At 42.9% G+C, this 18143-nt stretch overlaps 2 protein-coding genes across 3 annotated transcripts in view; both read left to right on the top strand.

Moving 5' to 3' along the window:
• Positions 1-3199, top strand: part of DCAF8L2 (DDB1 and CUL4 associated factor 8 like 2) — a 125525-nt gene extending 122326 nt beyond the window's left edge. Inside the window, exon 3 of the mRNA XM_055268577.1 lies at positions 215-3199. Coding sequence (XP_055124552.1) covers positions 262-2097 — 1836 coding nt within the window. The 5' untranslated portion in view covers positions 215-261 and the 3' untranslated portion in view covers positions 2098-3199. The remainder of the gene's footprint in view (positions 1-214) is intronic.
• The window catches only part of LOC129476019 (melanoma-associated antigen B10), a 205903-nt gene that overhangs the window by 126902 nt on the left and 60858 nt on the right, over positions 1-18143 (top strand). The gene's annotated exons all lie outside the window — the stretch shown is intronic.

Genomic DNA, 18143 nt, shown 5'->3' on the forward strand with positions numbered 1-18143 from the left:
TGGGGCTCTGGGCCTGGAAAAACTAGAGCAATCTGGATGCTGCGAGGAGGCGAGCAGGTAAGAAGCTTTATGAACCTCATGGGATCCCATACTGGCAACTGCCTTGGCAGACTAGTTCATTGTCTCCTTTAGCCAATCAGATTGGTGTTTGATTGCCACGTGCTTACTTCCTTCACTACCATCAGTCCTAACCGCAGGCCAACTTTCTTCCTAGAGCTTTTAGGGACCTGGCCTTTGCTGCTACAGCAAACATCGTTCACGATGTCCCACCAAGAGGGCAGCACAGATGGCTTACCAGACTTAGGGACTGAAAGCCTGTTCAGCAGCCCAGAGGAGCAGCCTGGAGCGGTGGTGGCGACGGAGGCCTCCTCAGACATTGACATAGCGACCTCAGAGCTGAGTGTGACGGTGACCGTAGACGGCAGTGATACCAGGGATGGTGGATTCCCCAACGATGCCAGCACAGAAAATCGAAGCTCAGACCGAGAAAGTGCAAGTGAAGACATCGAATTTGAGGGCATGGAGGACTTTGAGAATTTCCTCATGAGTGGTGAAAGTTTATTCCATTACCCTTTAGTGGGAGAGGAGGAGACAGAAAGGGAGGAGGAAGAGGAGATACAGGAGGAGGGAGAGGAGGAGGAGGAGGAGGAGGAGGAAGAAGAACAGCCTCGGGCGGGTCCACAATGCAGTGGCGGCAACCATGATCAGTGTTTGTTAGAGGAGGATCGGGCGCTGGAGGAGTGGGTTTCCTCAGAGACATCTGCCCTGCCCCGACCTCGCTGGCAGGTCGTTACTGCTCTTCACCAGCGGCAGCTGGGTTCACGTCCCCGCTTTGTATATGAGGCCTGTGGGGCAAGAGCCTTTGTGCAGCGTTTCCGCCTGCAATATCGTCTTGCAGACCATGTCGGTTGTGTCAATACTGTACACTTTAACCAGCGTGGCACCCGGCTGGCCAGTAGTGGTGATGACCTAAAGGTGATAGTGTGGGACTGGGTGCAGCAGAGGCCAGTACTGAACTTTGAAAGTGGTCACACAAATAATGTCTTCCAGGCCAAGTTCCTTCCTAACTGTGATGATTCCACTCTGGCCATGTGTGCCCGTGATGGGCAGGTACGGGTAGCAGAACTAATTAATGCATCATATTTCAAGAATACTAAGTGTGTGGCCCAGCACAGGGGACCTGCCCACAAGTTGGCTCTGGAGCCTGACTCTCCTTATAGGTTCCTCACTTCAGGTGAAGATGCTGTTGTCTTCACCATTGACCTTAGACAAGACCGGCCAGCTTCAAAAGTTGTGGTAACAAGAGAAAAGGATAAGAAAGTGGGACTGTATACAATTACTGTGAATCCCGCCAATACCTACCAATTTGCAGTGGGCGGACAAGATCAGTTTGTAAGGATTTATGACCAGAGGAGAATTGATAAGAAAGAAAACAATGGAGTACTCAAGAAATTCACTCCTCATCATCTGGTTAATTGTGTTTTCCCAACAAACATCACCTGTGTTGTGTACAGCCACGATGGCACAGAGCTGTTAGCCAGCTACAATGATGAAGATATTTACCTCTTCAACTCCTCTCACAGTGATGGTGCTCAATACAGTAAAAGATTTAAGGGGCACAGAAATAATACCACAGTCAAAGGTGTTAATTTCTATGGCCCCAGGAGTGAGTTTGTAGTGAGCGGTAGTGATTGCGGGCACATCTTCTTCTGGGAGAAATCATCCTGCCAGATCATCCAGTTCTTAAAGGGGAACAGAGAAGGTACAATAAACTGTCTTGAACCCCACCCTTACCTACCTGTGTTGGTGTCCAGTGGCCTAGATCATGATGTCAAGATCTGGACACCCACAGCTAAAGCTGCCACTGAGCTTACTGGGTTAAAGAAGGTGATTAAGAAGAACAAATGGGAACGAGATGAAGATAGCTTGCACCATGGCAGTCTGTTTGACCAGTACATGCTTTGGTTCCTCATGCGTCACCTGACACAGAGAGGTCGTCACCAGGACTGGAGAAGTGGTGAAGCCGAATTTCCAGATGAAGAATCGGATGAGTCTTCCAGCACTTCAGAGACATCCGAGGAGGAGGGCCAAGAGTGAGTGCAGTGCACGCCATCCTGAAGGCCTCATACCCAGTCCAGCTAGATGCCACCTAAGTACACTGGACTTTAAAATTCAGTTTGACTAATTTAGAATTGTCAATAGATTAATAGATTTGCTTTTTGCCTTCTATTTTCCACAAAATATGCTGAAAACCATTTCTTCCATTCCTTCCTCTCTACTTTCCTTTCTTTCTTCCACACATTCTTTCTCTCATTCCTTTCCTCTTGGTTTCTTTACGCCTCTTTTGTTACCCCTTATTCTTACATGAGTTCATACGCGACTTATTTATGCCTCTTTTCCTTTGTTCCCTTGTAGTTGACCTCTAAATTTTCTGAATTTTGCTGAAAAAATTGATACCCTTATTAGATGAATCTACTCAAATCTGACAGTCTGAAAACAGCTACCTTTTTACTTTATTTCATCTTTAACAATTTTTTCTGAAGATCAAGTTCTTCAGTTGACCTGAAAATTTCAGAAATGTGTTTCTTCTTTAGAAGTAAAATAAGACAAACTATAGTTTTGTTCTGTCGATACTGACACTTGGCCGCACACACACAGTCTCAGAAAAGGAGAAGAGGAGAGGTAGTGTGTAGATTAATTCCTAACCAGATAATTCATCCCTTTAGAATAAATAACATGAGATTGCCTACATTTTCTGAATCCATATATTAATAATTTTGAAAAATTTGAGTACACTGTAGCTTTTAAGAACTAAATTAAATTTGACCACATGACATTGTTTACTCTGTGCATTAAGTTTTCTTGACGTTTTAAGGTTGGGAACTCCCACAGGGTTACCTTCCAGGAAGTCCTCCTGGGACAGCCAGTTCCTATAAATGCCAGCTACTGATATAAAAATCTCTCATATTTTAAAATACATTTTAATTAACTTTTAAGAACAAGTTGCAATAAAGATTGTTTATACTTACACATAACCATTTGGTGTAATTGGTAGAAAAATCCTATTTGACATCCTCACATTGCTAAAATTCTCTCTGCTGTTTAAATTGCTTTAAAAATTGTTTTATGCCTCATTTAATATAAGTTAAATAAGGGTACTGGATGTCCAATTACTGCTCAATAAAAATATTCGTCTTTATTTTATGTGTTATTTGTGTGAATGAATTCAGGAGATCACCTTTCCCCTAACACCCAGGAACTATACCACACCATTCTTTGCAGACTTTTAGGAAAGAAGGATGTAATGAAACATCCTGTGTCCTGACAATGGCTTTTCTTTGATAATACTTCTCAAAATGAGTATTATCTCTGTGTTTTGGGGAAAATGTAGAGTAATTTGCATAATGAGATTAGAATTTAGAAAGGAACATGATGACTGAAGTTCCTGCTCACTGAGATCCAAAGTTAGGGACAACTGCCCAGGGGTCTGGGAGCCTCAAGAAGCCCCTACCAAGGTCTGCTGTCAGGAAAGGATCTTAAGAGTCCCAAAAGAGAATTTATGGGCCATAAGAAGAGTGTTATAAACTAGAATTCCAAGTTTGGGGCACCCTGTATAACTTCATGGGATACATACCAGCAATAATATTAACAAAATATTTTTAAAAAATCATTTGGGATTTCAAGCGACAGTGTCAGTGTGAGCAAAAGTGAAAGCAGATAAATTATGCAGTTCTTTTCCCAACTGCTGTTTAGAAGGTCTGCCTCTGGGGGATTTATATTCTGCTCACTTAGCTAAACTAAAACTTTACTCAGAGTTTCCTGAATGGTTCTGAGATTGCTTGTGCTACCAGAGGCATTTGGTAAAAGATTTGGGAGGCAAAGGTAAAGTAGTAGCCACATTTGTTTTATGCTCAGAAAGGTGCTGCCGCAGCTCATGAATATTTTTGCTTATATCCTGGCTTGCCTTGGTGTGGGGCAGCAGCTGGGCCCACAGTTGCTCCAGTTCTTCCTCATATCTTCCTTCTTCTTCACCAGCTCCATAAAAAAGAATGCCCACTTTTTTTTGGCAGGACATTCATGTCATTGAAATTGGAGGTTTAGAGGCAGTGGAAGATCAACATGGGTCCCAGTCAGTCCTTGAGAGCTCCGGATATTCCTCATGGATTCCATTTACCCTTGCTTCCTCTACTTTGCAACATCTCTTCTTCCTGACTTCCCTGCTGACTTCAGGTTCCAGCGTATGATGCAAAGACAAAAGCCTCGCTGAGACTGATTAACCGGCTTCCACAATTCAATAAGGCCTAGACCCTATTATAAGTCCCTTCTTATGTGTGTATCACCCCCATCTGTGTATCATCTTATATTTGTTCAATCAGAGTGTTTATTTCTCTGATTGAACCCTGACTGATGCAACCTCCCCCACATACTTTGGACTGAATAAATCCCCTGGTTACTTCAACTTGGACATTTGCCATCTGGAGGAATTATAGGTCCCTAAAGGGAGAAGTTGAAGTTGATACACACACACACACACACACACACACACACACACATTCTTATATTCTCAGTGTGAGCTGAGCTGAGACCCGCTGACTCAGAAGTGGCCCAGTCCTGGGAGCAGGAGAGAAAGGGAAGGGTGACATGGTAAGAACCCCATTCTTCCTCAGTGCTGGGGAGCTGGAGAACACCACCTCCTTCTCCTGGCCTGCTCCAGGTTCTAGGAAGGAGAGTAGATGGAGTCTCAGGCCTGTGGCTTCCTGTCTACACTGCTGCTCCCTGGGTTGGAGGGTAGCTAAGAGATCTGGGGAGAGAAGGGGACAGAATCGGGAAAAGATGTTGATCAAGAAAGATGACAACCAGGGGTGAGGGCTAAAAGTGAATCAAAGATAAAACACCATTGGCCGGGAGCAGTGGCTCATGCCTGTAATCCCATCACTTTGGGAGGTCAAGATGGGTGGATCATGAGATGAGGAGTTCAAGACCAGCCTGGCCAAGATGCTGGAAACCCCGTCTCTACTAAAAACACACAAAAAATTAGCTGGGCGTGGTGGCACGCCCCTGTAATCCCAGCTACTTGGGAGGCTTAGGCAGGAGAGAATCGCTTGAACCCGGGCGGCAGAGGTTGCAGTGAGCCAAGATGGCACCACTGCGCTCCAGCCTGGGCGACTCCAGAGCAAGACTCCATCTCAAAAAATAAAATAAAAATAACAAAGATAAAACACCACTAAAATAGAAGAGAGGAGAGAAACAAAACTAAAATCCACCCCAAATCCAAACGTGCCTGGAAGAAAGTCCTCTGGTCTCATAGAGACATTATTTGGCAAGGCTGGCTTTGCTGCAGGAGCGCTCAGGCCTCAGCCCAGCCCTGGAGATGGGGGACATAGCCTCTACACCTCATCCTAGTCCTGGCGGGGGGGGCAACTTCCTCTTGGTCATCTTCCTTGGCTTCCTCTCTCCCTCACTCTCTCTCTCTCCCTGTCTCTGTCTCTCTCTCTCCCTGTCTCTGTCTCTCTCAATGAATCTGACGTAGTATAGGCATACTTTGTTTTATTGCAATTCACTTTATTGTGCTTTGCAGATATTGCTTTTGTTTTGTTTTGTTTACAAATTGAAGTTTTTTGGCAACTCTGCAATAAGCAAGTCTATCAGCACCATTTTTCCAACAGCATGTGGTCACTTCATGCCTCTGCCACATTTTGGTAATTCTTGCCATACTTCAAATGTTCCTTATAATTTTATCTGTTATGGTGATTTGTAATTGATGATCTTTTCTTTTTTTTCTTAGACAGTCTGGTTCTGTTACCCAGGCTGGAGCGCAGTAGTGCAATCATAGCTCACTGCAGCCTCCTGGGTTCAAGGGATCCTCCCACCCCAGCCTCCCAGGTAGGAGGGACTACATGCCTGAACCACTACACCTGGCTAGCCTATTTTTTTACAAAATTTTGTTAGAGGTGGGGTCTCGCTGTGTTGCCCAGGCTGGTCTGGAACTCCTGGCCTCAAGTGATCCTCCTGAGCAACTGGGATTACAGGCAAGATGTGATTGGTGATATTTGATGTCACCATAGTAATTGTTTTGGCATACCATGAACTGTGCCCATTATAACATGATGAACTTATTCAATCAATGTTCTGTGTGTTCTCAGTGCCCCATTGATCAGCCATTCCTGTGTCTGTCTCCCTCTATTATGGCCTCCCTTTTCCCTAAGACACAAGAATATGGAAATTAGGCCAGTCAATAACCCAACAATGGCCTCTAAGTGTTCAAGTGAAAGGAAGAGTCACACGTTTCTCACTTTAAATCAAAAGCTAGAAATGATTAAGCTTAGTGAGGAAAGCATCAAAAAACCTGAGATAGGTCAAAAGCTAGGCATCTTGTGCCAAATAGTTGACTAAGTTGTAAATGAAAAGGAAAAGTTTCTGAAGGAAATTAAAAGTACTACTCCAGTGAGCACATAAATGATAAGAAACTGAAACAGCCTTATTGCTGATATGCAGAAAGTTTGAGTGATCTGCATAGATCAAACCGACCACAACATTCTCTTAAGCCAAAACCTAATCCAGAGTCAGGCAGGCCTTAACTTTCTTCAGTTCTATGAAGGCTGAGAGAGGTAAGCAAGCTGCAGAAGAAAACTGTGAAGCTAGCAGAGGTTGGTTCATTATGTGTAAGGAAAGAAGGTATCTCCATAACATAAAAGTTCAAGGTAAAGCAACAAGTGCTGCAGCAAGTTATCCAGAAAATATAGCTAAAACCATTGTGTTTGTATGTTGCATTGCTATAAAGAAGTATGTGAGGATGGGTAATTTGTGAAGAAAGGTTTTATTAGCTCATGGCTCTGCAGGCTGTAAGAGCATGGCACTGGCATCTGCTCAGCTCCTGGTGAGGCCTCATGGAGCTTTTACTAGCGTCAGAAGGTGAAGCCAGAGAAGGCACATCACATGGCGAAACGGAGAACAAGGTGGCAGGGGTGGGGGGAACATACTTTTAAACAACCAGAACAACCAGATCTCATGTGAACTCAGAGTGAAAACTCACTCATCACCAAGCGGATGGTGCTAAACCATTCATGAGTGATCTTCCCCCATGATCCAAACACCACCCACCAGGCCCCACCTCCAACACTGAGGATTGCATTTCAAAATAAGAGCTAGAGGAGATAAATCTTAAAATCATGTAATTCCACCTCTTGCCCCCCAGGTCTCATGTTCTTCTCACATTGAAAAACGCCATTACGCCCTGCCAATAGTCTCCAAAAGTCTTAACTCATTCCAGCATCAAGTTCACAGTCTTTAGTTTCATCTGAGACTCATCTTCCACCTATGAGCCTATAAAATCAAAACAAGTTATCTATTCACAAGATACAATGGTGGTACAGGCATTGGATAAACACTACCATTCTGAAAGCAAGAAACTGGCCAAAAGAAAAAGGCTATAGGCGCCATGCAAATCTGAAACCCAGCAGGGTCGGCATTAAATCTTAAAGCTCCAAAATAATCTCCTTGACTCCATGTCCCATATCCAGGGCATACTGGGGCAAGGGTTGGATTCCTAAGGCCTTGGGCAGCCCTATCCCTGTGGCTTTGCAGGTTGCAGACCCTGTGACTGCTATCACGGGTTGGAGTTGAGTACCTGTAACTTTTCCAGGCTCAGGATGCAAGCTGCCCATGGCTATGCCATTCTGGAGTCTGGAGGGCAGCAGCCCCCTTTTCACAGCTTCACTAGGCAGTGCACTGGTGGGGAGAACTCTTTGTGGGGACTCCAACCCACATTTCCTTTCTGCACTTTCCTAGTAGAGTCTCCCTGTGAGGGTTCTGCCTCTGTGGAAGGCTTCTTCCTGGGCACCTAGGCTTCCTCATACATCCTCTGAAATCTATGGGAAAGCTTCCAAACCTCCTTCACTCTTGCATTCCATGCACCGACTTGACACCACATAGACACTGCCAAGGCTTATGGCTTGCACCATCCAGAGTTGTGGCCTGAGCTGTGCCTGAGCCCCTTTGAGCCAAGGCTGGAGCCAGAGCAGCCAAGATGTGAGAAGCAGTTTCCTGAGGCTAAGTAGGGCAGTAACACACTGGGACTGGTACCTGAAACAATTCTTTCCTCCTAGGACCCTGGGCCTGTGATGAGAGAGATTGTCTTAAAAACTTCTGAAATGCCTTCAAGGCCTTTTTCCCATTGTCTTGGATATTAGTACTTGGCTGCCTTTTAGTCATGCTACTTTGTCTAGGAAGTGGTTGTTCTGCAGCCTGCCTGGATTCTTTCTCTACAACAGGTCCAGGCTGTGAGTTTTCCTAACTTTTATGCTCTGCTTCCCTTTTAAATACAAGTTCCAGTGTTAAGTCATTCCTTTGCTCCTACATCTGATTTAGCTTTTTAGAAGCAACCAGTCTTCTAACAGGCTTCTTGAACACTTTGCTGCTTAGAAATTTCTTTTGCCAGATACAGTAAGTCATTGCTCTTAAGTTCAAACTTCCACAGATCTCTAGGACATGACCATAATGCAGCCAAGTTCTCTGCTAGGGTGTAACAGGATTTACCTTTACTGCAGTTCTCAATAACTTCCACATTCCCAACTGAGACCTCACCAGCGTGGCCTTCACTGTCCATAATTCTATCAGCATTTTGGTCACAACCACAGTCTTTAACAAGTTCCAAACTTTCCCTCATCTTCCTGCCTTCTTCTGAGCCCTCTAAACTCTTCCAACCTCTGCCCATTACCCAGTTCCAAAACCACTTCCACATTTTCAGGTATCTTTGTAGCAATGTCCCATTTCTCAGTACAATTTTCTTTCTTTCTCTTTCTTTCTTTCTTTCTTTCTTTCTTTCTTTCTTTCTTTCTTTCTTTCTTTCTCTTTCTTTCTTTTTCTTTCCCTCCTTTCCCTCCCTCCCTCCCTTCTCCCCTCCCCTCCCCTCCCCTCTCCTCCCTTCCCTTCCCTTCCCTTCCCTTTCTTTCTGTCTTTCTTTCTTCTCTCACTCTGTTGCCCAGGCTGGAGTGCAGTGGTGCAGTCTCGGCTCACTGCAACCTCCACCTCCCAGGTTCAAGCGATTTTCCTGCTTCAGTCTCCCAAGTAGCTGGGATTATGGGCATGTGCCACATGCCCAGCTAATTTTTGTATTTTTAGTAGAGATGGGGTTTCACCATGTTGCCCAGGCTGGTCTCGAACTCTTGATCTGCTCGCCTCAGCTTCCCAAAGTGCTGGGATTACAGGCATAAGCCACCAATGCCCTCAGTACAATTTTCTGTGTTAGTCCATTATGTCACTATAGGGAAATACCTGAGGCTGGATAATTTATAAAGAAAGGACGTTTAATTGGCTCATTAGTCTATAGGCTGTACAAGCATGATGCCAGCATCTGCTGGGCTTATGGCGAGGCCTCAGGAAACTTTTACTCATGGAAGAAGGTAAAGTGGGAGCAGGCATGTCACATGACAAGAGCAGGAGCAAGAGACAGAGGGGAGAGGTGCCACACATGTTTAAACAACCAGATATCATGTGAACTCACAGTGCAAACTCGCTCATCTCCAGTGGGATGTCACTAAGCCATCATTCATGAAGGATCTTCCTTCACGACCCAAATACCCCCCTGCAAGCCTCACCTCCAACACTGAGGATTCCATTTCAACATCAGATTTGTAGGGGAGAAACATCCAAACCATATCAACTCTTTTTTTTTTCTTTTTTTTTTTTTTTTGAGACGGAGTCTCGCTCTGTCACCCAGGCTGGAGTGCAGTGGCGCGATCTCGGCTCACTGCAATCTCCGCCTCCCGGGTTCACGCCATTCTCCTGCCTCAGCCTCTCTGAGTAGCTGGGACTACAGGCGCCCGCCACCACGCCCGGCTAATTTTTTGTATTTTTAGTAGAGACGGGGTTTCACCATGGTCTCGATCTCCTGACCTCGTGATCCGCCCGCCTCGGCCTCCCAAAGTGCTGGGATTACAAGCGTGAGCCACCACGCCCGGCCCAAACCATATCAACTCTTGATGGAAGTGACTATCCTAAACAGATTTCAGTGTAAACAAAATAGCCTTGTATTGTTAAAAGATGCCATCTAGGACTTCCATAGACAGATAATAGAAGTCAATGCCTGGCCTCAAAGCTTCAAAGGACAGGCTGTATCTGTTATTAAAGGGTGAGGCAACTAGTGACTTTAAGTTAAAGCTAATGCTTATTTACTATTCCAAAATTCCTAGGCCCCTTAATAATTATGATAAATCTACTCTGCCTGTGGTCTGTTAATGGAATGACAAAGCCTGGATGACAGCACACCTGTTTACAGCATGGTTTATTCACTGTTGAGAATTTTATCTCACTGTTGAGACCTCCTGTTCAGGAAAAAAAGATTCCTTTCAAAATAAAACTGATAATTGACAATGTACCTGGTCACTCAGGAGCTCTGATAGGGATGTGCAAGGAGATTAACGTTTTCATGCTTACTAACACAACATCCATTCTGCAGCCCCTATATCAAGGAGGCATTTCAACTTTCAAGTCTTGTTATTTAAGACATAAGCCTCATAAGGCTATAGGTGCCATAGATAGAGATTTCTCTGATGGATCTGAGCAAAGTAAGTTGAAGTTATTCTGGAAAGGATTTGCCACTCCAGACGCCATTAAGAACATTCATGATTCATGGAAGGTGGTCAAAATAGCAACATTAACAGGAGTTTAGAAGAAGATGATTCCAGCCTTCATGGATGACTATGAGGAGTTCTACAGTTCAGTAGAGGAAGTCACTGCAGATGTAGTGGAAATAGCAAGATAACTAGAATTAATTGTGGGTCCTGTGTATGTGACTATATTTTTGCAGGCTCTTGACAAAAATTGAATAGATGGGGAATTATTTCTTAAGGATGAGCAAAGAAAGTGGTTTCTTGAGGCAGAATCTACTCCTGGTGAAGACGTTGTGAACATTGTTGTAATGACCATAAAGGATCCAGAATACTCCATAAACTTAGCATATAAAGCAGTGCCAGGGTTTAAGATTGACGCCTATTTTGAAAGAAGTTCTACTGTGGGTAAAATACTATCAAACAGCATCATATTTTTTGAAAGCACTATATTCTGGGAAACGAAGATTCAATTCATGTGGCAAACTTCATTGTTGTCTTATTTTGAGAAATTGCCACAGCCACTCCCATCTTCAGCAACCACCATCCTGATCAGTCAGCAGTCATCAACATCAAAGCAAGACCATCCACCACCAAAAAGATTATGACTTTCTGAGGGCTCAGATGATCATTAGCATTTTTATTAATAAATACTGTTAATTAAGGTATGTACATTATTTTTAAGACATAATGCTATTGCCCAGTTAGTAGACTACAGTATAGTATAAACATAACTTGCATATGAACTGGGAAACAAAAAATGGTGTGACTCACTTAATTATGATATTCACTTTATTGCAGTGGTGTGGAACTGAACGTGCAATATCTCTGAGATATGCTTTTTAGGTTCTAGAAAATGAAATAATTGCTATGGTTTTAATTTATGCACATATGTTTCCTATTAGCACATAGAAGAAAGCAATAGAATACAACCACCAGACAGCTATGAGATACTGGGCAAAACTAACAATTCCATCAGTTCAATAAGCAGGCGAAGCTGCCACTTTAGCTTTAATTTTTCAACACCAATTATTTTCATCCAATGTGAGTTGTCTATAGGACAGTTCTGTGTAGGTCTTCATGACCTTTATGAAATATTATAATTGTCTCCTAATTATGCACAGGATTTATCGGCATAAAGTTGTGAGAGATGCCAAACTATACTTTTAAAAAGAAATCTTCAGGCAGCCATTTCTTAAGGGGACAGGTGTGGAAAAGAATAGAGATGAAAAAAAATATATAATGGAGCATAATTGCTAAATGGTAGGCCAAAAAATTTTGAAGATTTGTCAAAGTCCAACAGTGACTGTCAGCAGTGCTTATTTTACCATGTTGTGAGCCAAAAGCATAATGCAATAAATTCACAATAGACTGAATCTTAGCCATCCTGTGATTGACTTCTAGGAACTTCACTATCTTAAATTTTCTCAATCTTAATCTCAACAGTAAAATGAGAGGGTTGAATTTTCAAATTTAGATCTCATGTCTTAATGGAACACTGAATATATATTTCTTTGCTAGATAGTGGTATGACAAACACTGTGAGGGACTGAGATTCATGATAGGTAACCATTAAGAGCTTGCATCCTGTACACAAGCTCCTCTTTTTTGTAGTGACAGTTGCCAAGTAAGACACAGTATTTGGGCATTCAGTGTTACTCTGTTAAGACTTATAATTGGAAACAGCGTTCCAAGATGGCCGAATAGGAACGGCTCCAGTCTATAGCTCCCAGCGTGAGTGACACAGAAGACGGGTGATTTCTGCATTTCCAACTGAGGTTCTGGGTTCATCTCACTGGGGCTTGTCAGACAGTGAGTGCACGACAGTGGGTGCAGCCCACCGAGCATGAGCCGAAGCAGGGCAAGGCATCACCTCACCCGGGAAGTGCAAGGGGTCAGGGAATTCCCTTTCCTAGCCAAGGGAAGCTGTGACAGACGGCACCTGGAAAATTGGGTCACTCCCACCCTAATACTGTGCTTTTCCAATGGTCTTAGCAAACGGCACACCAGGAGATTATATCCTGTGCATGGTTAGGAGGGTCCCACCCCCACGGAGCCTCACTCATTGCTAGCACAGCAGTCTGCAGCGAGGCTGGGAGAGGGGCGCCCGCCACTGCTGAGGCTTGAGTAGATAAACAAAGCAGCCAAGAAGCTTGAACTGGGTGGAGCCCACCACAGCTCAAGGAGGCCTGCCTGCCTCTGTAGACTCCACCTCTGGAGGCAGGGGATAGCCGAACAAAACGCAGCAGAAACCTCTGCAGACTTAAATGTCCCTGTCTGACAGCTTTGAAGAGAGTAGTGGTTTTCACAGCATGGAGTTTGAGATCTGAGAAAGGATAGACTGCCTCCTTAAGTGGGTCCCTGACCTCCAAGTAGCCTAACTGGGAGGCAACCCCAGTAGGGACAGACTGACACCTCACAAAGCTGGGTACCCCTTTGAGATGAAGCTTCCAGAGGAGCAATCAGGCAGCAACATTTGCTGTTCAGCAATATTCGCTGTTCTGCAGCCTCTGCTGCTGATATCCAGGAAAACAGCATCTGGAGTGGACCTCCAGCAAACTCCAACAGACCTGCAGCTGAGGGTCCTGACTGTTAGAAGGAAAACTAACAAACAGAAAGGACACCCACACCAAAACCCCATCTGTACATCACCATCATCAAAGACCAAAGGTAGATAAAACCACAAAGATGGTGAAAAAACAGAGCAGAAAAGCTGAAAATTCTAAAAATCAGAGCGCCTCTCCCCCTATAAAGGAACGCAGCTCCTCGCTAGCAGTGGAACAAAGCTGGATGGAGAATGACATTGATGAGTTGAGAGAAGAGGTCTTCAGATGATCAAACCTCTCCAAGCTAAAGGAGGAAGTTTGAACCCATCGCAAAGAAGCTAAAAACCTTGAAAAAAGATTAGACGAATGGCCAACTAGAATAACCAGTGTAGAGAAGTCCTTAAATGACCTGATGGAGCTGAAAACCATGGCACAAGAACTATGTGATGAATGCAAAAGCTTCAGTAGCCAATTCGGTCAACTGGAATAAAGCGTATCAGTGATTGAAGATTAAATGAATGAAATGAAGCAAGAAGAGAAGTTTAGGGAAAAAAGAGTAAAAAGAAATGAACAAAGCCTCCAAGAAATATGAGACTATGTGAAAAGACCAAATCTACATCTGATTGGTGCACCTGAAAGTGACGGGGAGAATGGAACCAAGTTGGAAAACACTCTGCAGGATATTATCCAGGAGAACTTCCCCAATCTAGCAAGGCAGGCCAACACTCAAGTTCAGGAAATACAGAGAAGGCCACAAAGATACTCCTCGAGAAGAGCAACTCCAAGACACATAATTGTCAGATTCACCAAAGTTGAAATGAAGGAAAAAATGTTAAGGGCAGCCAGAGAGAAAGATCGGGTTACCCACAAAGGGAAGCCCATAAGACTAACAGCAGATTTCTCGGCAGAGACTCTACAAGCCAGAAGAGAGTGGGGACCAATATTCAACATTCTTAAAGAAAAGAATTTTCAACCCAGAATTTCATATCCAGCCAAACTAAGCTTCACAAGTGAGGGAGAAATAAAATCCTTTACAGACAAGCAAATGCGGAGAGATTTTGTCACCACCAGGACTGCCCTACAAGAGCTCCCGAAGGAAGCACTAAACATGGAAAGGAACAACCAGTACCAGCCACTGCAAAAGCATGCCTAATTGTAAAGACCATCAATGCTAGGAATAAACTGCAGCAACTAACGAGCAAAATAACCAGCTAACATCATAATGACAAGATCAAATTCACACATATCAATATTAACTTTAATGTAAATGGGCTAAATGCTCCAATTAAAAGACACAGACTGGCAAACTGGATAAAGAGTCAAGACCCATCAGTGTGCTGTATTCAGGAGACCCATCTCACGTGCAGAGACACACATAGGCTCAAAATAAAGGGATGGAGGAAGATCTACCAAGCAAATGGGAAACAAAAAAAAAGGGAGGGGTTGTAATCCTAGTCTCTGATAAAACAGACTTTAAACCAACAAAGATCAAAAGAGACAAAAAAGGCCATTACATTGTGGTAAAGGGATCAATTCAACAAGAAGAGCTAACTATCCTAAATATATATGCACCCAATACAGGAGCACCCAGATCCATAAAGCACCCTTAGAGACCTTCAAAGAGACCTACACTCCCACACAATAATAATGGGAGATTTTAACACTCCACTGTCAACATTAGACACATCAACAAGACAGAAAGTTAACAAGGATACCCAGGAATTGAATTCAGCTCTGCACCAAGCAGACCTAATAGACATCTACAGAACACTCCACCCCAAATCAACAGAATATACATTCTTCTAAGCACCACATCGAACTTATTCCAAAATTGTCCACCTAGTTGGAAGTAAAGCACTCCTCAGCAAAAGTAAAAGAACAGAAATTATAGCAAACTGTCTCTCAGACCACAGTGCAATCAAACTAGAACTCAGGATTAAGAAACTCACTCAAAACCACTCAACTACATGGAAACTGAACAACCTGCTCCTGAATGACTACTGGGTACATAACGAAATGAAGGCAGAAATAAAGATCTTCTTTGAAACCAATGAGAACAAAGACACAACATACCAGACTCTGGGACACATTTAAAGCAGTGTGTAGAGGAAAATTTATAGCACTAAATGCCCACAAGAGAAAGCAGGAAGGATCTAAAATTGACACCCTAACATCACAATTAAAAGAACTAGAGAAGCAACAGCAAACACATTCAAAAGCTAGCAGAAGGCAAGAAATAACTAAGATCAGAGCAGAACTGAAGGAAATAGAGACGCAAAAAATCAATGAATCCAGGAGATGGTTTTTTGAAAAGATCAACAAAATTGGTAGACCGCTAGCAAGACTAATAAAGAAGAAAAGAGAGAAGAATCAAATAGACGCAATAAAAAATGATAAAGGGGATATCACCACCGCTCCCACAGAAATACAAACTGCCATCAGAGAATACTATAAACACCTCTATGCAAATAAACTAGAAAATCTAGAAGAAATGGATACATTTCTGGACATATATACCCTCCCAAGACTAAACCAGGAAGAAGTTGAATCCCTGAATAGACCAATAACAGGCTCTGAAATTGAGGCAATAATTAATAGCCTACCAACCAAAAAAAGTCCAGGACCAGACAGATTCACAGCTGAATTCTACCAGAGGTACAAAGAGGAGGTGGTACCATTCCTTCTGAAACTATTCCAATCAATAGAAAAAGAGGGAATCCTCCCTAACTCATTTTATGAGGCCAGCATCATCCTGATACCAAAGCCTGGCAGAGACACAACAAAAAAAGAGAATTTTAGACCAATATCCCTGATGAACATCGATGCAGAAATCCACAATAAAATACTGGCAAATCGAATCCACCAGCACATCAAAGAGCTTATCTACCATGATCAAGTGGGCTTCATCCCTGGGATGCAAGGCTGGTTCAACATATGCAAATCAATAAACATAATCCAGCATATAAACAGAACCAAAGAAAAAAACCACATGGTTATCTCAATAGATGGAGAAAAGGCCTTTGACAATATTCGACAGCCTTTCATGCTAAAAACTCTCAATAAATTAGGTATTGATGGGACGTACCTCAAAATAATAAGAGCTATTTATGACACACCTACAGCCAATATTATACTGAATAGGCAAAAACTGGAAGCATTCCCTTCGAAAACGGGCACAAGACAGGGATGCCCTCTCTCACCACTCCTATTTAACATAGTGTTGGAAGTTCTGGCCAGGGCAATTAGGTAGGAGAAAGAAATAAAGGGTATTCAACTAGGAAAAGAGGAAGTCAAATTGTCCCTGTTTGCAGATGACATGATTGTATATTTAGAAAACCCCATCGTCTCAGCCCAAAATCTCCTTAAGCTGGTAAGCAACTTCCGCAAAGTGTCAGGATAGAAAATCAATGTGCAAAAATCACAAGCATTCTTACACACCAATAACAGACAGAGAGCCAAATCATGAGTGAACTCCCATTCATAATTGCTTCAAAGAGAATAAAATACCTAGGAGTCCAACTTACAAGGGATGTGAAGGACCTCTTCAAGGAGAACTACAAACCACTGCTCAACGAAATAAAAGAGAACACAAACAAATGGAAGAACATTCTATGCTCATGGATAGGAAGAATCAATATCATGAAAATGGCCATACTGCCCAAGGTAATGTACAGATTCAATGCCATCCCCATCAAGCTACCAATGACTTTCTTCACAGAATTGGAAAAAACTACTTTAAGGTTCATATGGAACCAAAAAAAGAGCCCACATTGCCAAGTCAATCTTAAGCCAAAAGAACAAAGCTGGAAGCATCATGCTACCTGACTTCAAACTATACTACAAGGCTACAGTAACCAAAACAGCATGGTACTGGTACAAAAGCAGATATAGACCAATGGAACAGAACAGAGCCCTCAGAAATAATACCACACATCCACAACCATCTGATCTTTCACAAACCTGACAAAAATAAGAAATGGGGAAAGGATTCCCTATTTAATAAATGGTGCTGGGAAAACTGGCTAGCCATATGTACAAAGCTGAAACTGGATCCCTTCCTTACACCTTATACAAAAATTAATTCAAGATGGATTAAAGACTTAAATGTTAGACCTAAAACCATAAAAACCCTAGAAGAAAACCTAGGCAATACCATTCAGGACATAGGCATAAGCAAGGACTTCAAGTCTAAAACACCAAAAGCAATGGCAACAAAAGTCAAAATTGACAAATGGGACCTAATTAAACTAAAGAGCTTCTGCACAGCAAAAGAAGATACCATCAGAGTGAACAGGCAACCTACATAATGGGAGAAAATTTTTGCAAACTACTCATCCGACAAAGGGCTAATATCCAGAATCTACAAAGAACTCAAACAAATTTACAAGAAAAAAACAAACAACCCCATCGCAAAGTGGGTGAAGGATATGAACAGACACTTCTCAAAAGAAGACATTTATGCAGCCAACAGACACATGAAAAAATGCTCATCTTCACTAGCTATCAGAGAAATGCAAATCCAATGTAGACTATGACAACTATATCTGCCTTTATCACAATGAGATACCATCTCACACCAGTTAGAATGGCCATCATTCAAGAGTCAGGATACAACAGGTGCTGGAGAGGATGTGGAGAAATAGGAACACTTTTACACTGTTGGTGGGACTGTAAACTAGTTCAACCATTGTGGAAGTCAGTGTGGTGATTCCTCAGGGATCTAGAACTAGAAATACCATTTGACCCAGCCATCCCATTACTGGGTATATACCCAAAGGATTATAAATCATGCTGCTATAAAGACACATGCACACGTATGTTTATTGTGGTACTATTCACAATAGCAAAGACTTGGAACCAACCCAAATGTCCATCAATGATAGACTGGATTAAGAAAATGTGGCACATATACACCATTGAATACTATGCAGCCATAAAAAATGATGAGTTCATGTCCTTTGTAGGGACATGGATGAAGCTGGAAACCATC

This window comes from Symphalangus syndactylus, chromosome X (genome assembly GCF_028878055.3).
Source record: "Symphalangus syndactylus isolate Jambi chromosome X, NHGRI_mSymSyn1-v2.1_pri, whole genome shotgun sequence".
Taxonomy (NCBI): Eukaryota; Metazoa; Chordata; class Mammalia; order Primates; family Hylobatidae; genus Symphalangus; species Symphalangus syndactylus.